Genomic DNA, 23516 nt, shown 5'->3' with positions numbered 1-23516 from the left:
ATTTTCCAGTATAATATTAATAATTGTTAGTCGTAATTAATTGTTTGTAGATGCAGTGGGAGAACGTATTTAAAAAAAAAAAGGATCCTCTTCGTGTGGAGGTGAAGAAAAATTCGTTTTGAGGAAGAAAAACTTCATTCATTCGGGAATCATTACATCAGCTTCGTATTCTCTCGCCTGCAGTCAACTGTTATAAATGATAATGACTTGCCAGTTTTATCAAATTGACAATCTTTACCATACGTTCCATCCATTTTAATTAGTTTCTAGGTTAAGAACAGTGGGAATAGATATATTAGGTTCAATGCCGTTCAGATTCCATGTATCGATAATTGTAGTAGAGGAAGGCTGTACAATATCTAATCGTGAGGAATCTGTGTAGGTTGAAATAGGCACGTAGACTCAGCGGAAATTATGCAATCATTCAATTCTCCGATTTAATGTAATTCTTTCATCGGCTTGTAAGGCCGTTCGGAGGCTGGTCAGAAGGTGACCTTCAACTTTCACCGTAAACAGGTGTGCCCCGAGGGACATCAAAAGGACACCTGTGAACGAACTGCTTTTATAGACGTTTTGGCAGGATTATTGGGAGTACAACCACACCTTCCTTTTCCTATGAACTCTGTTTTGTTTGAAATACCAATTGAATTCGGAGGTGCGGAAACTATTCAATTTTCGCTGGTTTTCAACACGATCGTTTTCAATTGACCAAATCTGGTAAATTCAATTATTAATGGCCCAGGTTTCATAAAATAATTATTTAAATATTATAATTAGGTTTAATATAAAATTTAAAAAATATTTTTATTAACAGTTTTATAATCGATCGATCAGTAAAGAAAACTATAACAAAGAAAAATGCATTACTCTAAAGATTTCCCGATTGCAAATATGTTTCTCTACGTGTTACGGGACCTTTTGCCCTTTAAATGCGGAAAAAAAAGCGGTTTATTCCTGTATTTTGTCTCAAATTGGGTATATTATATCTTGTAACAGATCCGACAATGTTATGTTTTAAGTTTCCAGCTGATAGAAAAGTCTCCTGGCATCTATAATGACTCGGGCCGAGCACGAAGATCCAAATATTTTGCCACCGTGACGGACCCCGACCCGCAATTTCGTGGGGAGTTTCTACCAGAGATAAACCCGAGATAAAGTTTTAGAACCGCAATTTTCCTGCCAGTAAATGGGCTAAACGTTCTCCGCGGACGATGTCGCTTATCTATAGTAGAGAAAGAAAAGCTCCGACAGGAATATGATTGAATCCTTTTTGGAACGGAACGGATCAGTTTTCTCTTGACCTTAATGTCCGGAAAGAGAGAGGTTGTTGCGTTTGGTATCTTAACAGACACTGGGCAATGACGCGTGATGGGTGGATGCCATTTGGACACGTGCCATTTACTGCCCTCCCTATTATGGTTGTCAGAAAGAGGCAGGCGTGGTGGCTGATTAAACTATTCCATGCTCGTTGCTATGATACGCACTTAGGATGGTGTCAAGCGTAACTTGCCTTGATAAAAGATTCCCATTTGACACGTGTAGTCCGGGAATACACCTATTTAAGACGACATTTGTAAAAATTTTCCACTACGGAACTAATATGACACTTTTGTTTTCAATCACAAGTCAGCTTCTTATTTCATCATCTTTTCTCTTAATTCAACTGGTTAGCAAAATATCTATTGTCTAAAATATTTTTTTTAAATACAAATTTTGTTTAAACCATTACAACCAAATGCTAAATATTTATCATACATATACATGTAAACGTTTCCAATTTATTTGGTACAGAGTATCATTTTTTTTTTTAAATTAGAGATAAATGCGTAGCTTGTATATATTTCAGCTTTCTCAGAAGTCATTTCATACCATTATATGGGTAGATTATATGTCAACAAAGTTAAATTGCAGTGTACATAAAATACGTTTTAAATTTAATCAGTTTTAGATATAAAAAACGAGATAAAATACTCGCCTAAGTTTTCAAATTTAATTTTGTCACAGTGCTATAAAAAATCATTTTTTTAGTTATAAATAAAAATTTATATGAACATGACCTTCAGAAAACAAACTAAATTTCCAGAATAAAATTAGTTTTATAAAAAATGTAATAAGAAAACTCAAATTTAATTATTATTTTTATTAAAATATAATTTATGAAACAGATAATGTCTTTTAATTATTACTATTGATTTATATATTTTCCTGATTGTGAGATTTTTTTTTTTCTCAGTCAGTAGTCTCTACCGAATTTACTCTTTTGAAAAAAATGTTCAAATATTTTGTAAATTTATCAAAGTTAAACCAAAAATAAAGTCTCGAATGCTATTAGATTAAAAATATAAGTATCTTACGGCGGCTCGTAAATCATAATAACTACAATCAGATTAAATAAATGCAAACAAACGAAAACATTACGTTAATTTGAAATCGTTTCGGTAGATTTATCAAACTTCGAATTATTCTAAATGAAATATTCTTCTTTCTCTTTCTTTTCCGAGCGGGGAAATCTGACGAATTGTGGTGTTATGTGTTAATATGAAATAGATATAATCATAAGTCGAAATTAAGTATACGTGTAGTAAGTAATGAATAAATTACAACAGTGATTATTAAGCCGTTTAAAGTTATTTCCTTCGAGTGTTTCTCTTTCGTTGTAAATCTATACACTTTTTTAAATATAAGTAATCTCGGCCAAATTCAAAGGGCATAGCCAGTCTCTTGTTACAGTTCATCACATTTTGTTTTCTATTCCTATTGAATCACATCATCTAATGCTTATTCTTGCCTAAGTTCAGAGTTCAAATTATAAAGATCATCTTATAAAAGAATTGGAATCAATAGGAAATGGTAAACCTCCTTCCTCAGAAAGAATGTTTGAATCACCTTTAACTAATCAGTAAATTTTTTTTCATTAAAACACACTTAAAAAAGTCTATTTGACTTTTTAAATTCATTATTAATTGCCAAAAATAATGGCAACGTATAACATATTATTTTAAACATTAAAATATTAAATATTTTGATGTATCGAATAAATGTTAAAATATAGTTTATGCAAGAATAGCAAAACAGTATCAAAATGGATAAATTGTACAAGATTGCCAAGTTTTTCTTGAATTTTATATGTATGTATGCATATTTATTCTAGAGAAACTATTTATTATTAAATATGAGTTTATCAATATTCATACACTTTATATATATATATTATGCTTATATTTGAATATTTAATGTGAAATTGTTGCATGCAGAATAAATTATTATTGCAAAATTTTATCATGTAAAATAAAAATTTGTTATAGTTATTTATTGTAATATATGTATATATATATATTACAATAAATAACTATAACTATACACTTACATATGTATATATAGTCTATAAGTGTATAGTCGAAATTGGAGATATTCCATATTCTAGTTATTAATGAGGTAACCGAGTTGGCTCGAATTCTGGAATAATTGTTAATATTTACTTGAATTTATTCTTAAATATTCTTTATATATATGTCAAGCTGGATATATAATAAAAATAGAGTTAAAATTTCATGTCAAGATATTTTTGAATTTCCATTTTATTTCAATTATTCAGAATTATATAAAAAATTGAAATTTAATTTTTGTTTAATGTAACTTACATCTTTAAAATTTTAATTTATGAGTTTTTTTTTAAATTTATAAATATTAAACATATGCAATATAATTTTGCACATACACATACAAGTAAATACACATGTAAGTACGTACCGTACGTTATACATAAAACCGTAGGAGAATTTAATATATTTTATTTTATCGTCCGAGACCGACAATAGATCTAAAATCAATTCGAAAAGTTATTTTCGACGACGATAAATGTCGGTTGACGATCATATCTCATTTCGTTTTTAATTAAATAAGAATATATTTATTGGTCATATAAATCGTTGGTAAATGTCTAAATTTTATTCTTTACTCCTTCAAATCTTTCTTTAATTCCGAAACCGGGAATAAAATTTTTATTTCTGGTTTTTGAAAATAATTAAAATGTTTTATTATTTGCATAAATAAACAATTATCCCATTATAGATATATAGTGTATATAGGCCTACATATTTTGCTTTTCTAAAAACAAATTATCAGAAATGATAAAATTTTGGTTTCGTCGGATTTTTAATTTAAAATATGGTATCCCGTGAAAATAAATTAATTTTAGAAGTGGAAATATGAAAAAGTGATTCGTTTCTGAAATTTATCCCATTCTATCTCCATTCTAAATAATTGAGTTTTTGATTAATTTTAAATCTATGAATCTTTACCTAGAATTTCAAAATATCTAATTAAAAGAAATGAAACAGAGTTGTTTTGATGAAAATTTTTTTTTTCTCTTAATGTCAATCAGCGTTTTAAATTTTTACATTTGAATTTGAAAGTATGAATAATAATTATTGTATTTAATATTTGTTTTTTAAATTTCTTTTTTAATTATTTTCTTTTCTTTTTTTTTTACTGTTTTTTAAAATGAAATTGGAGTAACATTTTTGAAAAAAAATTATCTTAAGTATTTTATAATTAACAATTTTATATTTCAAGTTAAATTCTTACAGAGTCACACTGTGATATAAATACATTATTAATTAACAAGTTGCAATGATTTTATTTTATTTGGGATGTAATTATTTCATTAATAACCTTCAAACATTTAAATTTATATTTAATTAACAACATATTTTGAAAATTACAATCTAAATGATAGAAATTTTTCACCAAAAAAAAAAAAAAAATAGTTTGTTATATTTATTGTACATTTATATAGAAATCAACAAACAGATTTTTATTCAGTCTGTTTTGAATTTAGTTGAATTTCAAACTTACTTTAAACTTTGACTATAATACACGAAGAAATAAATAAAGAAGCAAAAATTTTAACTCTGTTGGGACTGAAATTCTGTGTTACCTGCGCTAGAATAAAAATAAAATTGATCCTTTTTTCACTTATTGATTTTTTTCCCCTCACAACTCATCCAACCATCTGGCTTTTTACTTGTAAAAGTTTGAAAAATTCTTTCATGTATTGAAAGTAGATTTCATGTGGTCAACATGAAGTCAGGAAATTTTGAAAAAAGTCAAATTTAACATTCGAATTGTAGTTAATTTTTTTTTTTTTTAAATGCCGTTTTGTGCAGAATTAATTTGAAGATGTTTTTTAAAGAACTTGATTATAATTTTGAGTGGAATTTTTATTTTTATATTGTGTAGATTTTAGAAAGACAATTGTTTAACAGAACTCATTGAAACAGGAGCTTCTCTAACAGTTATTGACCTTGAGTTTCATTGCTCTTCTGGGAGGAGGAAAGTTTTGTTGCTGCAGACATGTTTGTAAGAGATAAAAATTTGCTGTAGGAACATTTGCATTTATAATGATACAAAAATCAAATTACATCATAAAATAATTGAACAAGTTTATTAAAGCAGAATTAAGCAGTTAAGTGTTTAATACTAATTCTAACAAAACTCTTAATATAAATCCTAATGAGATAAAGACAATTTACATATTTAATTATGAAAGAAAAACATTTAGTTGCTTTGTAATAATTTAATTACATTACAAATATTTCGTTCATATTGTAAAGAATTATTTAATAAATGTTTGAGTTATTTAAAAATAGATTATATACGGTAAATTATTTCAAAGTTAAAAATTATATACATTATTGAAAAACGAATAAATCAAATATTTGTATGCTTTATAATACACTTTATATATAAGTCTATAAAAACGTAAATGTTAATTTATTTTTTGTTGCAAAATAATATCTTGTGTTGTTTTTTCTTTTATAGAACTTCTTGGAAGTGGTAAACGATTCAACATCAACATACAGGACAATGATGGGTGAGTTGCCTTCTGTGTGTGTGTAACTTTTAAGTAGGACAAGCCACGGGCCCGGTGTCAGAGGTCATTCGGGGAAGAAAAACCTCTCGGTCACGTGTTTCCGTTAGTCCCATTCTTTCTCCTGGGTGAATTGCTGACATGGGGCCTCCGAAGGAGGGAAACGCCAGCGCTGTTGTAAGAAATTCAAAGATCGGAAGTAAACTCCGGAAGGATAAAGTGTAATCAAAATTTGGATTGTTATCTCAATAGTTTCCTGCTCGGAAAGAGTTTTTTTTATACATCCTGTTATATATATATATATATACATATATACACGTAGGTTTCCCAGCTTAACTCGATTAATATATACTTAACACCTTTATCAGCTTAGGAAAGGTTGTGAACTTTTTGTTTTTGCTATTATTCAGCAATTTAATGGACAGAATTGTTTGAAAGTCTAATACAAATGATAGAAAATTTAAAATTCCTCGAATAGCTGTTTGAAATATATATTTAGAATATTTGTATATGCATATTTTATGTTACGTCCAGACAAAAGTTATTTTCGTGCTTTGTAGTAATTTTTTTGCGGACACGTTCCGCTGCTTTACGATTCAAATATATTCAGCATTAATTTGTCACATTGAAGAATAATTTCATGCAGATAAAAGATTGTCTGTTACAAACGAAAAGAAAATATTAAAACGCAAAAAACAAAGTCATAATTTGTTAAATTATTTTAATATTCCCTCTACAAGTTCCATCCTTATTCAAATAATTAAAAAACAAAATTAACAGAATATTCCTTATTATTTATATGTAAATTATACCAATGTTTTATTATGCGCACGAGCTTATTTATTATTACTTTTTTTTATATTTGAATGTCCGATCCTTGTAGGAGTTTGCTGCTACGTAAAGATGTCTTATTTTTAGACATACTTCGAGACGGTGCTTATTTTACATAACGCATTCGGAATTTCCCGAGTTTTTGTCGTAATAAGAATGGTTCCTTCCGAAACGACTTCTCCGCATTCTTGTTTTACATTATGTATTATTGCCGCTGAAACTCGGGAATATTTTATGGAATTTCGCGCCGCTCTAGACAGTCGAGTTCCATTATATACCCAGTGATTATTAACTGATTATTGTAAGATAAAAAAAAAAAAAAACTATTATTTATTATCACCTCCACACATTCTGCAGCAGGAAGAAAAATAACCGCATAAATCCAATTGTTCATCCATCTGTTGGCCGCATTCATTTTCTTAAAGCGGAGAACGAATCTTGCGTGAAAAGATGCTCGCAACCGCTCTATCTCCGACTATTATCGAAATGGAAAGAGACGGTATAATCGATCAACGCACCACGTGCGAGAAATGTACCTAGTCCCTTCCCCATTTCCGTATCCACCTTGCTTCAGTTCGCATCTACGTCTACGTGACATCCCATCTTCGATGCTACTTTGGAAACTCTCCTAATGTTCCCCTGGAGTATGTCTTTTGAATGAGACCAAATGGCTTGATTACGTTTTCCTCTTCGCATGTAGTAAAAAGGGTGGAACGGCCTCGACGCCGAACATTCCAAATCTCCTACACAGCTACGGGTTATTGTTCCATTGCCGTAGAACATTGCTACCAAATGGGCGACGCTCTACCCAAACATTTGACCAATGTAGAAATTAATCAAAAAAAAAAAAAGCGGGATAAATTTTTCCGAAGATGGAAGTTGTTTAATCCAATACGCACGAATCGTCGACATCGATTTAAAATTACTACAGATTCGTGCCTCTGTTAAAAAAATAATCGTACCGAATTGTATCGGTTCTGTTAATTAGATATCCAAAAATTGAATTTCTGCAGCTGGGTCCAATAGAAAACAGTCGGTAGAATATGTGAAGTGCTGTAACCCAACACCCTTCCACATGGTACTCTTGGATTCTGGGACTGTTCAACGACCAAACCATTATTCGTAAGGGAGAGGAAACAGCCGAAGAGATTTTGAACATTAGTATTCACATCAGAATATCGGTCGAAAAAATACTTTTTTAAAAGATCCGTGTTTAAGTTTTGAATATAGACAAATTTAATTTTTGTGTGCACAGCTGACATTCTTTATCGGGATCGAATCTTAGATTTTAAGAAAGTTTCGAGTTTGCTTTTTTCTTTTTGTAAGTTTAAACTTGGAAGCGAAAGAGCACGACTGTGTTTTGATTATTCGATTTCTGATATTTTCTATTTTTTTTTTCTTCGGCTGTGTGATACTGAGCTGGCCCCGATAGTTAATTAGTCTTTGACCCGAGCGAATGCAAACCGAATCAAGCACTCACCCGTAAGATTTAATTTCAGTCGAGTTTGATTTCAGCAGTTAAGCTCTCTTAAATCTGATAAAAGAATCTTGTATGCGATTTGGTAAATATTGTTAGGTGATGGATTAGCAACAGGACTTATAGTTAAGGTAGGTCTAGTTTCATTCGTTGAATTTAATTTATAGTTTATTTAGAATTATTATGCAAATAAATCTAATTTATGTGTGTTTCGTAGTTGTAAGCTCGGAGGAAAAAAAAAGAAATCCGTTCTGTAAGATTAATGCTCTTTTTTTCTACCGAAATAAAAAGTCAGAATATTGCGAGTTTGCATTTTTTCCGTAAACATGAGAATTTAGTCGTTTTTGTAGTAAATAAAGTTACAGACTCATTAAAATAATAAGAATCTCTCGCATTGAGAATAGTTATATAAAAAGAGGAAATTCTGGTAATTAAGTCGGTGATTAATTTTAGAAATGTTTTGTCTTATTTAATGAGCTCTCGACGTTTCGTTCACTGTTTATCGATATGTTGTTCTGCGATTTACACGAAAGCCTCATAGTGATGAGGTTGCCGTTCCCATAGTAACTGGATATATAGAGAAGAGACGATCAATGAATATTCATTGTTTTGGTTCAGGGCGTTTCTACCTGCTTCGAGACGGGCGTTGGAGTCTTTGGTAAGGATCCAAATTTGTTACAAACTTTACAAGGAAGTAGAAAATAACAAAATATTTTACTTTCATCCTCCTGGCGCCGTAGCAATGTCGATCGCCTACGTTTAATGAATACCAAACTTTCCAAGGTCCATTTTTACGTGGGTTTTATTATAACGCTTCTAATGGTATGCAAAATATGCTACAATTTTTAAGTCGAATGGTGTAACTAAGCGACGACTGCCGCTTATGTCAGAACATTGTTATCATCGTTTTTGAGGATTGTTTTCAACAATTCGTCTAGTATTCTACGTGCGTTTTTGATCGTGCCCTCGCTACTCTTTTCTAGAGAGGTGAGATTCTTGTTATGGGTTCCGATTTCTGTTTGGGTCGAGGCATTACGTCACAGACGTCCGAAGAGCGATGTAGAAGAGATAAACCGTGTATTACACGAGGTGAAATAAGAAAACAAACAGTCCGCCGGCACTCAAATCTGGGTGGCGCCCGACGAGTAACATGGAAACTTTGACCCACTGACCTTATCTCTTCGGTAATTGCCTGACTAACCTCGTTTCAATGATGCACATTCACCGGAAATATTATCATCTCGTAAATCACATATCGTGAAGCGTTACTTGATTGGTGTTTAATATGTCATGCTTGACTCTATCTGTTACGGATTTGCTATGCTACGTAGTCATGCCGACACTTTCTCTTCGGTTTCATACTGTTGCTCTACTGATTGCTATATTTTGAGAAAATCGATTTATATTTGTGACATAATTACTTGGCAGGTTTCAACCATTTTTCCAAGAGAAAATTTTCGACGAAATCATGCTCCATTTAATGTACAAATAAAAATGTCACTGATGTATTCTAATCTTCCACTCGAATACTGATTGAAGCATTTAATAAAACAATTGATTGGCTAATTTATTGTAGTATATTTAAGAGCAAAGTAAGAAAAGTGTATCCCACATATACCTAACAGCTATACTGTATATATTAATTAGTAATTATTGATAATTTATTCAAATAGATTTACACACGATTCCAGATTAAAGTTAATTCTATATCAAACTCTAAAAGTTATGCACCAATTACTAACCGAGTTATTAAATTCGGATCTAATGATGTATGAACGTTGTCTAATAAAATATTTAATTTTTGATTATTAAACAGAAATCTCTATGTAATTTTATAGAATTTACATTATAAAATCGCATAACAGCTTTTATAGAAAGTTTTTCTAACAGAAAACTTCTATAAATGGAATCGTAAATCACAGTTCAGCCCGATAACATATAAGATACAGCATACTATCTAAAAATCTGATTGTTGCACGAATAGTCTGGAATTTAAAATTTCTTTTTTGGGCTTTTACGATAACGGCAAAGATTTAAAATAAATTTTCTGCAATCCAACTCCAAGCATGTAGCCAAACTATGGAATGAAGTTTTTGAAAGTAAAATTTCTTTGATCAAAATGTTATGTATCTGATATTTCAATCAATTTTAAAAGGCTTATTTCGACTCCAAAAGGAAAACCGATTAACACTTTCATTTAAATAATTAACGAATTCAAAACGAATTCGTTATATAGTGTTGAATATTGTACTGTACTGTACTGTACATTCGTTATTTTATAATTCGAATGTTTGTGTTTTGAAAAGAACGTTGCTGTTAATCTATATTGTTAACTACAGTATAATAAAGTTAATGAGATGAACTATTATATATAATAAAATATAATAACAGAAATTACGGTTTAAAGAATTTTTCCATTCATTATTCATTTAAAAAAAAATAAAACAGCTTAATTGAAAACTTTTAAATTTTTAAATAATAAAGTAATCATCAAAGTAACCGTTTTTGGATAACAATCAGCTAATTTTCTTATTGATTTTATTAAAATTGTATAAAGTAATTTTACATACGCGAATAAATGACGATTGAATAAATTTTATATTATATTTTTATGTAGCTATATAAAGAGAAGCCATCATTCTTCTACTTTGGTAATTGAAATACGATAGATTTTTTTTCTTTTTTTTTTCAATTATAACTGAATAGCGTGAGTCATAAATGACTCTTAACGAAGAATATTTATTCCATTTATTTTTTTATTTCATTTTGTTGTCTGAAATTAATCTGCATGCATCTACACAATGGTTGAAACGACACATTCTTGATCCGGTCAGTATAGTTAATATATATATATATATAAAAATAAATCGAGTAATTAATTTTAAATTTTAATATACATACCATTGAAATAAATAGAAATAAAAAAAAGAGTAAAACTCAATTTGAGAATCGTTATTATAATCACTAATAAATTATATGAAATGTTTGTTCTTCGCTTTTGTAATTAGACCTAATGATTTAACATATAACTTTGAATTAATCAACAAAAATCATACTGGAATGTAGAAAAATATTAAAGTACAGTACGTCCAAGTTTAAAATATTTAATTCAAAGTTTAATTCATGTAAATCATAATAAATATTACGTAAGCACTTCATATTTAGTTTTAATTTTTTGGTTAATGTTACCTTAGGTGCCAAGATGGCGGCTCGTCTCTGATTCCAGCAAGGAAACAGTGGGACGCGCGTTCTAACCTAACCTAACCTATTCTAATAATTTGGTTGCTAATAATTATGGTAATTTATTAGAATAGGTTAGGTTAGGTTAGGTTAGAACGTGCTTCCCACTGTTTCCTTGCTGGAATCAGAGACGAGCCGCCATCTTGGCACCTAAAGTAACATTAACCAATTTTTTTTTTTGTTGGCATGCGAAATTTCTTTGATATTGTTCTAAGAATCCAGGATCCAAACACATTTTACGATTATTTGATAAATAATCAAGATTCATTAACTAATTTTGTTACAGTAATTAATAAATATATGAAATCACATATTCTCTTATTATTATTTTCTTTTTAAATGTTTATCAGAACATTATATTTCAGATACAGTTATAAAATTGTCCCGTAATAAAACCGAAAAATCGCCATTTTGGAAATGGACGTGTCTTATCTAATCTGGGTAGTTCTCGTAATCAGTTTCGATTTTTTAATAATTACTTTGAATAATGAATCCAGGAGGTACTTGTTATGTATTTTATTTATCTCAAAATCTCTGCATGATTGATATTTCGGAGAGTAAGTTTTCCGTTTTATCCTGTTTACTAATTAAATTTTTGTTTAACTAAACATAAATATCTATATAAACTACGGCGTTCTGCTAATTTAAAAAGTAGCGACGTTCGTATTACGCTACTTCGCGGACGTGCCTAGAAGAATCTTTATATGAAATTGTAGAAAAATCTATAGAAACCATAAAAGAGATTACGAAGAATGAAGTGAAAAATTGTTTATATTTTCAGCTGTTTATAGAACATCATGAGCTCTTCATATCAAGAGATTAAGCACTTAAAATAATGAAAAAAAAAGAAAAGATAAATTTAACTGCGGCAGTTATCTCGATAGCTCGGCAATGTTTCGAGTCTTAATCGCCGTATCCACCGTGTAACGGAATCCAAATCTTCTGTAATGTTTTTGTGAAATTGCCTTCGAAAGAAAAACACCTGTTGTAATGGGAAAGCTTCCTTTTGGTGAAAAGATAGCTTACAATCGAATAAACCTTCCCGATTCGCCGTTTTCGATTTAAAGAAAGATTCTATTGAGATACAACCCGTCACGTCCAATTTAGTGAAAATCATTTAATTACGGTAGGCTTCACCAGTCCGAGTGTTTAACAGTACGCTGCACATCGATGTGGCACCGTTCCCTCGTTATTAATTGTGCCGATCTGTGGAGATTACGGTTTGTGTCTTAGGAAGTAAATTATGAAAAAAGTTTCTTACGAAACTCTCAATTTAAAATTACATTTCAAAAATACATTTCGCGTAGATTACGTATTTTGTTTGTTTTGTTAATCTTATCGCGAGTCATAATTAAACATAACAAATTTTGGTTTTAGAATTCATAACCATGGAAACAAGCGAAAGGTTAATTTAAAACAGAGCAATGTACTTAATGTTTTTACGGTAGAATTTTAAATTTTCATCAAACACGTTGTCTTAAAAATGTCAAAGAAAAAGAATCTAACATAATAATAATAATAATAATGTTTGGATTTTGATTAAAATTCTTTATAGGAATAATTAAGAATATTGAAGTTAAAGTCCCGAATAATCTTATTTTAATAGTAAACGTATTCCGGTATTTTTACAAATAATTCGATATCTTTTGATTCTCTCCACAGTTTGTTTCCAGGAATGGAAATTTGTATTCTTTGTTGCACTCAATAATATCGATAAATCCTTCAAAAATATAAAATATTTCAAAAATGTCACGGCTATCATAATTTGAAAGAATCACTCAACAGCATCTTCAAAAATAATAAGGATGACAGAAATCTGGATACAAAAACTGAACGTGTTTTTTTTTGCTACGGTTATATATTTGTAATATTGTGAGTTTTAATAATGTTTTGTATTTTTCTATACCTATGACTTTTTTCCAGTTTCTAATCTTTTCTTTTCCCTTTTTACTTCCTTTTGTCGTCGTCTTCTCTTTCATCAATAACTGTGTTAACAAAATCTTCGATTTCAAACTACAAGGAGTCCTATTATTAAAAGAGTGCTTACATAAATTTTTTTCCCTCAATTAAAAATAAAAAAAATATTTTTATACTTTTATAAAACACTTTTTAAAACTATTGTTTTTTTAATGTTCAAGAAAATTTAAAGATTACTTATAAGAAATTTTTAATTCTTTCTCTGACATTTTTAAGATAGAAAAAAAAAGGTAAATGGTATGTCTCATAAATTACGTAGGCTGTAATAATGCAGTTTTTATTCAAATTATAATTAATTTTTATTCGTTTAATTCTCATTTTGGTTTATTTTTAGCAACTAATCCAATAACGTCCGAACAAAAGTTGTAGCATCATCTTTAATTACAAACTGAGAGACGAACCTCTTAACTGGACACGCAAAACTGTCATTAATATTCTACAGTCAGACTCCGAATTAAGTAAATAGCTAAATGGCAATCATTGTGTGCAGCTTTTCTTCACAAAACGTTGCTACAAATCAAGTACGGCTTCTTCTACTTGATCTGAAAAGATTATTTTCTTATTCTCACTTGCTAAGTCGATTAAGCAGATGTCTTTCATTCGGCATCTACCGTTTGTCCTGTTTGTTTGTTTGTTGAGTGATTTAGAGGATGAAACAATGTCCAGCAGTGTGTGTGTAGCTTTATCACATTTACGTTGAAAAATCCCAGCGGAGGATCTCCAGTACGGTCCCAGTCTTTCTAAGCGGAAGTTTTTGGAAGTAGTTACCGAGAGAAGTCATATAATATAATTTATAGAGTAGGTAAAATATAGCTATATTATACTGATGATATTTTTCCGTAACAAATTTTTTTTTTCTGTTTTAATATTTATTTGATATTTTCCCTTATAACTAACGGTGGAAAAATCGCTAACGTAGATCTGTACTCGTATATTATTAAAACAAACTGTATGTTAATGTTTAACAGTTTTTTCGTAAACATTCTGGAATAGATTATGGAGAAATTGGATAGGGGGAATTACGTCGTGACTTACATATGTATTACATTAATATGAATTCTTCTCGGTATGGTAGTAATTTACCTTCTCGATATTTCACTGACAAAATAATTTATTAATTTAATAAAGTATACCGCGAAATAAACATTTTTCTTAAGGTTTAAGGGGAAGCTTAATTCATTCGTTACATCCGATTAGAAGATTTATAAATTCGAAGTTAAGAAGCTCTTGCCGACCGAATTGATTTTAATAATTAGAAATCATTTTTTGGAGATGGAAAAACGATTTTCTTGCTTCCTACCTTCGCTGCCGCCGCTGCTACTTCTCTTACATTTGAAGAATCGGAGCGTGAAATACCAGTTCCACTATTCACCGATTTAGTATTTCGCGTAGAAGATATTGGAAATCAGGGAACTGTGCTTAATGTCACCTTTTCCTTTTCGTACCCGACACCCCTCGGAGGACATTTGAGACACTCTGCGGTTGTCATGGTGACGAGATGGTTCCGTTTCTTGCGTTGTAAACAGTTTTCGAGACGATTTTCTCTCGTTTTTGGAATTTACTTGTTCTCTTTCGTTGATTGGATCGATTTTGGTCTCTCGAAAAGAAACAAAATAAAAAAAAATAATTGCCTTTTGAAGACAGCTTTCCTCTTACCAATTGGTCGTGAAATTATTTAGAATTTTTAAAGTTCTTTTGTAAAAGAAAAAATAATCTATTATCTTATAGATTTGACTGATTCTATTTATCTTAGACATTATCTCGCGCGTAGTCCGTGAGATTGATGTATCGCTGTAACATAACCGCCATGATAGTTAAAAGATGACAGCTACATTATCCCGTAGACCAAAATCGTCGTATTTAATGTTTATCCTTTAATGTAATCGCTTATTACGTAACAAAAATGTATATTTGTTATTCTGTTAAGGATAAATGGAACTATAGTTATTGTGCAATTTGGGGATGATGATTATAATATAGGTTAATCATTACATCGCTTACTGTAATGGCTATTAGTATAGTTTCCTCAATTATTCAAATAATAACCGTTTGAGAATTGTCAAAACTTACAGTTATAATTATCAGAATAAATTATATATATTCAAAATTTAATTTTACTTAAATACGTCATGAAAATTACATAGGTTATATAATAGAAATCCTCATCGATAGCGACCAGTTAAGAATTAATTACGTTTTACTCGATTTCTGCAATATTTTTCTACGAAATATGTAATTATTATACGAGAACGACACAATGTAATCTATTTTAAGATCATTTTTGCATCATATTAAGTAAATTTAGTTAAAACGAAATCAGTTATGAAGGGGAAAAAAAATCATATTTTTAAAGGAGATTTGTGTTTTCATTTATAAAAGGGGGAAGAAATTGTAATTGGAAGAGGAAAAACTAATTAAGTTAAAATCCTTTGGATAATGGAATTACGATTATTAATAATTTTATTCCTAAGCGAATAAAAGGTCGGTCTATTAACAATAATATATTGGATACTAAAAATAACTCGGCCAAGACGTATTTATCGATTCTTTTTTTTATTTTTTTTGATGCAAACAGAAATCGCCAATTATTATTTACTGATTGAATTTATTTTTCAACAGTTTTATTAAAATTTCGAATTTGATAGCCGCTAAAGTCTTCTCCTGTAGGCAACTTAATAATTCGGATAATAGAACAAATGGCGTGATTCAATCAATAGTTTCGTTGATGTCAACTAATTTAATTCGCCGAAGTGTTTATATAATACGCTGATAAATCGTTTACAAAAAAACATATTTGTCCATTATTTTGCAGTTCTGTTAACAATTTTATATTTTAATTTATGTTCTTTTCGTTTTAATGGCGGATTACATTTTAAATCTTTCGTCAAAATATTATAATACAGTAAGTAAAAACTCGTTGATCATTTTTTTTTCAATGGGAGATATTATATTACTTCACGATTTAATTGTAGATCTAATTTGCAGCATGTTTTGCAAATACTGTACATGATTTTACAACCGACTAAAGCCGGTACTTTAACTTCTTAAAGTTCTAATATCTAAAATTTTAAATGAAAAAACATGAGATATATGTACTACCCCACCATGAAAATTTATGAGCCTTGCTTTTCGCAGCCGTCACGGATTTTCGTAGAAGTTCTCCCAGCTTTTTTCAATGAGCCAAGTTTACCAAATCTCTGGAAAAATATCTTCCACGCTTCTACTACCTCATTCTTATCAGACGTAAAGAGGTAGTCACACCCACCTTCTCCCCTTGGCCTACTGACAGAGATCCTACTTTTATCACATAAAAAAAAAAACAATGCTTAACTACAGTATAATGATCCTTATTATGAAGTTCCTAATTATCTCAGAATGTTATTGTTAATGTAATGAATCATGTTCTAAATGATAATTACTGTATTTTAAAAATACTTTTTTAAAATAAACCTAGTGATAATTTTAATATTAAAAGCATATTTTTTAATTATAAGTTTTAGTTTTTTATACGAATTTAAAATAATTTTACAATTGAATGTAAAATTTTAAAAACTGTAAACTATAACTGTTATTAACGTTGTCTTAAAACAGAATTTCGCTATTCTGTATAATTTTCCGTTATTTTATTGACCCAGTGCAGCTTGAGTCCCTGCGATAATTACGATAATTTGTCAAGGTCGTTGAAAAAGCGTGACACTATGTTACGTGTTAAGGTGACGTGGGGATATATATACTGTATATACCGTGTATATATATATATCGTGATTACGTTAACCAATTACTAATGAAACGAAGCTTTTATATCTTTATTATATTAACTCGACAGTAATTCTTTGACATTTTATCCTTGATTTAACGATACTATAAAAGTGTAACGCAATATTTTGATTAAAAAACAAGCCTAAAATAGATGCACTAACTTAGAAACAGTGGTTATTATCTAATCTCGGGAAGGGAAACTATTATCCTGATACAATCTAACGATATACTATACCTAGATACCTTTGTTGTGGCATAATACAAATTATTCTCTGTAATAGATATTTACCTAAAAGCTTGTGATGTTATAATAGGCTTTATTCTTTGAAAACAATGTACCATTTTTCTACGTACATTTTTAAACAATGATCTGCATTATCCTTTATTTTTTATCTATTCGAGAAATACTGTATCAATCAATCATTTACTAGTGAATATTTTCAATAAAACACTGATATTAAAGTTCAACATAGTTTACTCATAGTTAAAAATACACAAGTTCTATATAAAAATAGTGTTTTTATTATCATTTTACAGTTATTTTTATAAATAATATTACAGACTTTACGTATGTGGCGAGATTACCGGATTTAGAATAAGAAAGCATTCAATTTATTTAATTCTTGGTAATATTTTACAAGCTGCATGGAATATATTCAATGTATTATATTCTGTGTAATTCATTAGATATTACGAGGGATTTCCGTAAATTGACAGCTATTTTTCTTTTAAATCCAGTGATTAGTAATATTTTACAATATGATTCATTTGAGACGAACTAAGAGTAATCCTTGTATAATTATTCCGGTTGATAATAGTTGTAGGTCATTTCCTAGACTTTATCTTCAATTACAGTATATAAATCCATAATTCCCTAATTGCACATTCGGTAATGATTTATCTCGCAACGACGTATGCAAACGGAGAAATAGTTAAAGCAGCGCATTGGTAGCCATTCATCCGAGGAGGACAAAATTCAACATTTGAATAATCGCGAATGTATATTGACTGATAAGTCTCTTTTATTTTATTCCCGTCGTCTCGGCCAGGCTCTTCAGACATACAAATCTTTTCCGTATTAGAAATTCGCTTATTTTAATAAATTCACGCAATAAAAATCTGAAACAGTCATGACGTCACATTTTACGACTCGTAATAAATTATCAGCCTTAGTTTCATGTTTTGCAACGGAATATTCCCTCTCCCTGATTTACTTTAATAAAACCGTCATTTTGATGTGATTGATAGGAATGATAATCGCGGTCGGGATTTTTTTCTACCGCGTAGACTGAGTGTCTTTCCTGCATCTATATTTCTCGGCAAATGCCATCGATCGAGTAACAAGTTGCCTGCTGATGACTAATTCTAAACATCAACACCAACGCTGCAGCATCCGCTGTTTTAGATTATTAATTTATCCTTGAATCTAGCGTAGTAAAATTTGCCGTTATCACTGAGTCAACTTCCTAAATTCCGTCCATTCTTGTTATTTAATCCATTTGGTGAACATTTTTCATTGAAGTTAAGGATGATTTCGCCCGAAGATAACGAGTTTCGCCTGTTGGGGATAACAGTAAAAGATACCTTGGATAATTTACAGTATTTTTATGGTTAAAAAATTACTTTTCCAGATGACTCATTCTCCATCTTAAAAAAGTTTTTTATGATCTTTCAGGCCTTCCAAAAATAATTTATTATAAGTGCTTTTTATATATCTAATTACTATTAAACACTAAAACCGATACTCGAATTTCCAATAATATCTGTAATTCAAAGACTATTGTCTCTTATTTTATTGAACATATTCGATTTACCATCTTCTCACATATTTATTTCAACAAAATAATGGAAAAAAAAAGATAAGCTATCTGAAGTAAAATAAGGAAGTTGGTCTTTTAATAAACTGCAGAACTGATAAAAATAAAAGTTGCAGATAAGCTTGAATATAAAATCAAATTCCGTAAATCTGACAAAGGTAAAATTTCAATATTTGCATTTAAAACCATCTGTTTCTGTTCAAATACAGCTTATAAAAAAATAATAAAAAAAAGAAGCAAAATTTTATGTTGCTATCTGCTTTAAACGCCGTTCACACTTGTCAATTCTTCAACAACTTCGATTTGTTTTTTAACTAGATCGGCAACCGAGATACGTTTTCTACGTCCAAAGAAACAAATATACTGATTAACAAATAGAAAAATTATTGAAATTTATTTTTTGGTGAAAAACAAAATTTGCATTTCCGTAGTTCATAGTTAATTTAAATATAAATTGCCAAGTTTAAATTGAATTTTATTTCAATCGCAGAGTTCCAGAAAATTTATGATAACGATTAAATGTATTATATATTTGCGTCAGAATTTCAACAGTTTACTGATAATTATGTTAGAACTTTAACGGTTTATTATATAAAACCAATATATTTTTATAAGATTATCTAATTTCCAATTCAAAATTTGTTATTTTAGCAATCTTCTTTTTTTTTTTTTTTTTTTTTGTTTTTTTTTTTAAATACGAAGAATCAGCAACACGGAATAAATGTACGTAATTCGATAGACTACTACATTGAATTATAGATATTATTATTATTAGTATACGATGAAGGAATACAAATATATGCGGTAGTAGTACTTCTCTATTGTATTTTCGGAAAAAAATACCTTATTTAGTTTTGTTATTTTACACTATTTCCTTTTTACTATATATTTTAAAACTATAACGGGAACGTGAAAATGTTCTTATATTTTTAAGTTAGCGTTAAGATTCTCCATAATATTCTATTTATTGTCTTAGTTATTTCTAGTTTTTCAGTGAGGAAGTAAAGAAAATAGGCCTAACTCTCAACATATAACGTGATTTCCCCCCCCCTTAACATTTTCCTATTGAAATTTAAGTTTCCTGATTTGTCCCCTTAGAAATCTGATGTTGAAGAAATATTTTTTTTTATTTTAAATATAAAATATCTAATTTTTGAGGACGTATTAATTAATAATTCTTGCTGATATCCTTTTAAGATTTATTATTTCCCGAGTGTAATTGTTTCAGGGTTTTTCTTTATCTTAAATGACTAATTATTCTATAAGGAATTAGCATACTTTGGTTGTTTTTTTTTTTGGTATGATTTGTTATAATTGCGAGATCAATTTTTATATTTAATTTAAACAAAATTTATCTTCACGAAGGATCGGGAATTGAAACGAGTCAGCGTAACCCAAGTAGGAATGGCGGTTGTTCACGAACGTTTTCTCACAAGTAACCAGATTTAATGAGCGTAGAGTAAAGGCGAAAAGAGATATCAGATCATTTCAAAAACATGCTCGGTTGCACCATTCACCGTTGGTAATTTACTCCATTGTTTAGTTCGAGTGCGCTGGCATCATTAACATGCCGTCGTGACGTCATCGGCCGAGTAGAACTTTTCACTGTTTTCGCCTGATTTTTATTCCTTTGAAAAATCTTAATTAAAAGTTCGGCATTTCCCACACCCATTCACCTTTCCTCTCTCACCTTTCGACAACAATGGTTGGGTCGAGTCTGTTAGTAAAAACGAGGAAAACATGCACATGTTGTGTGAATGACCTCGTAGGTTGTTGTGTTGATCTACCGGTTCCTATTATGATCTCGTCTTGAGATCTGCGTCTACAACTTGATGTTTGGTGCATGGTTGTGGGGATTTTATTACCTGCCTAATCCGGCCCTTAATGATATTGTAAATTAGTTCGTCTGTACCACTTTCACATCTATCTAAATATGATTTGCGGCATTTGTTATTCTATCGTAACGCGTTTTTTTCCCCCTTCTTCCGCCAGCGAACTCGAAACAGAATTATTCCTTAATTATGAACTAACAATAGATGATGTTAATTTATGATAATTAATTATATCTTAAAGCTAATTTATTTTAAAATACCGAGCGATTTTATTCTTAATCACAGATACATTTTAATTATCACTGGATTCGCTTGATTGCGTCGATAAAAGTGTTATCGTGGAATATTATAAAAACATAGGAAAACTTTGGATTTTAGACTAGTTAAAAAGTCCTAGAAAAAATATATAAAGGAAAATAACAGCCACGCAGCTATGAAATATTTTATCGGGCTTGACACTTGAATGAATATTATAAGGAAATCGGGGTTTATTTTAAGAAATAACTTTTTGAATATAAAAAAAAAGGAAATGTATATTTAGTAAACTGTTTTTAAAGCATATAATATTCAATAAATGATTAAAATATGATAACCCAAAGAATTTCGGTATTGAAAAGACGTTGGAATACAACGAAAATGACATATAGAGTAATTTTGAAGTTGAAAGAATTCCTATTCACACGAAAGAAAATTTGTCAAAGATAATCTGCGGATATTTCTGAGATGCTGATGACGATGATTGTAGAATTTCCTAGAGCCATGTGCTCGTCCCTAGACCGAGATGATTGTAACCATTTCGCTTTTTCATTTCGCTCCATTGCTAAACTTTCCTATGTAGTTCAGCTTGATGGCATTACCTATAAAGTTTACAACCATGGTTAAGCTTTAACATCAATCAACTTGTCATATACTGGCGTGTTTTGCTCGTCTTGGAATCTTTTATGTCAAATATATTTGGTGAAAGTTTAACAGTCTGAAGGAGGAAACTTCTATATCTTTGTTTATGGCTCTGATGCTTCCTGACTGAATTGTGTTCTTATACCACATCTTTGTTTTAAACCTAGAAAACTGTATCTTTTTTATATGTATTCGAAAATTCAATATATTCTTTTTTTTAGTAAATTGTAATATTATATTCAATTTAAGGTATCTTAAACACCATAAAACACGAAATAAATTTAATTCTGATCAATTCAGACTATATAAGTTTATTTTATGAGTTTTGTAAATTTTTAAATTTTGTTATATTGAACCGTTTAAATTGTTTAAAATTAAATAAAAAAGATGTTAGCGTAGAATATTTAAAAGTAGTTTTTATATGTAATTGTAAAAACTAAGCATTCATTTATGTTAAATGATTATTCAATTCGTTTTGATCAAATATTACAATTAATATTTTTGCAAATATTTACAGATTACTTTAAAAAAAATGAAATATAATAAATGTTTAGCTTAATTCGATTTTTTTTTCTATGAAATAAAGTTAAAATTTAATTATCTTCTGTGATTTTATTTTGGTGTTTTTATGTTATATTGTTCTTTGCGCAAAGAGTGAAAAACTTTGTGCTAATTTAAATTAAAAATAAATATATAATTATTTAAAACACAACGTAGATATTAAAATAAAAATTATTTTTCATAAAAGTCCAAAATATCAATATTTAATTTGTTATTATATTGATTTTGTGATGAAGAAATTTAACATACAAACCGAATTAATAAAAAAAATTATACTATAGATGCTTCTTTTTTTTACTATATTTCAAAAGAAGTATCTCAAAATAAATATGTCCTTAGTATTTTAAAATATTATTCTGTTTATTTAAAAAATGTATGATGATATCGTGTAGATAATGAAAGCTTTATTTCTTTACAACAAAAATACAACAAAACTGTACAGCTATATTATTTGATTAATTGTTTACCTATTAATTAATTTTACGAATACATAAATTCAATAATTATGTAATAATATTTCAAAAAATTCTCAAAATCTACGAGTTTTGTTCGTACGCTGTTAAAGTTTGTTTTATTATTTGAACAATAACAACAACTATTTACTTTGTATGTAATACTATAAGCTATACATGTAGGTTTACATGTGTAATTTATGAAAATAAATTCTATTTTATGTTCATTTTAATATTATTTAAATACATTTTCTTTTTATTGTTCTTTTAAATTTTAAAATAACATATAATTAATGAGAAGTTTAATCCTATATTTGTATAAACATTTTTTATTTATATTAAACAAAAAATCATTATTTTTTAAAATTGTAATACTGTATATGTAAAGAATATTCTATTTATATCTCACAGTTGTATTGTTTAATTATTTTCTCTCAGAATTTTTCATCTTATTTTGTTAATTGTTAAAATAAATAATGATTTACTCAGATTTAATTTAATAAAAATCATTTTGAAGTGTGAAACAATTTTTACTTTGGTTAAAGTCAGGTATTCTAATTAAATATATTTACTCTTCTGAATATCATATTATATAATGATACTGTGTAATTTAATGTATTAGAATGACACCTATAGTTTATGCTTAGTTATTTATTTATTCATTCTTTTGTTAATTTCAGTTTAATAATTTGTAACTGATTAGTCGGAAATAATTGCATAAACCTTAATTTAAAAGATATTGATACGTTTAACTTTATTACATCTTACGACATAATTTGTTGTTGAAATCTCGTTACAAAG

The 23516-nt window shown here is 29.0% G+C and overlaps 2 protein-coding genes across 2 annotated transcripts in view; one reads left to right on the top strand and one right to left on the bottom strand.

Moving 5' to 3' along the window:
• Window positions 1–13077, bottom strand: part of LOC136983773 (histone H3.3A) — a 235384-nt gene extending 222307 nt beyond the window's left edge. The window contains exon 1 of the mRNA XM_067280623.1: window positions 13067–13077. The gene's annotated coding sequence lies outside the window, so the exon portion shown is untranslated. The remainder of the gene's footprint in view (window positions 1–13066) is intronic.
• Window positions 1–23516, top strand: part of LOC136983759 (caskin-2-like) — an 88020-nt gene that overhangs the window by 5870 nt on the left and 58634 nt on the right. The window contains exon 2 of the mRNA XM_067280602.1: window positions 5824–5875. Coding sequence (XP_067136703.1) covers window positions 5824–5875 — 52 coding nt within the window. The remainder of the gene's footprint in view (window positions 1–5823; window positions 5876–23516) is intronic.

Source organism: Centruroides vittatus, unplaced genomic scaffold (genome assembly GCF_030686945.1).
Source record: "Centruroides vittatus isolate TY-2023 unplaced genomic scaffold, ASM3068694v2 contig_885, whole genome shotgun sequence".
Taxonomy (NCBI): Eukaryota; Metazoa; Arthropoda; class Arachnida; order Scorpiones; family Buthidae; genus Centruroides; species Centruroides vittatus.
This window is presented reverse-complemented; position numbering and strand designations above follow the sequence as displayed.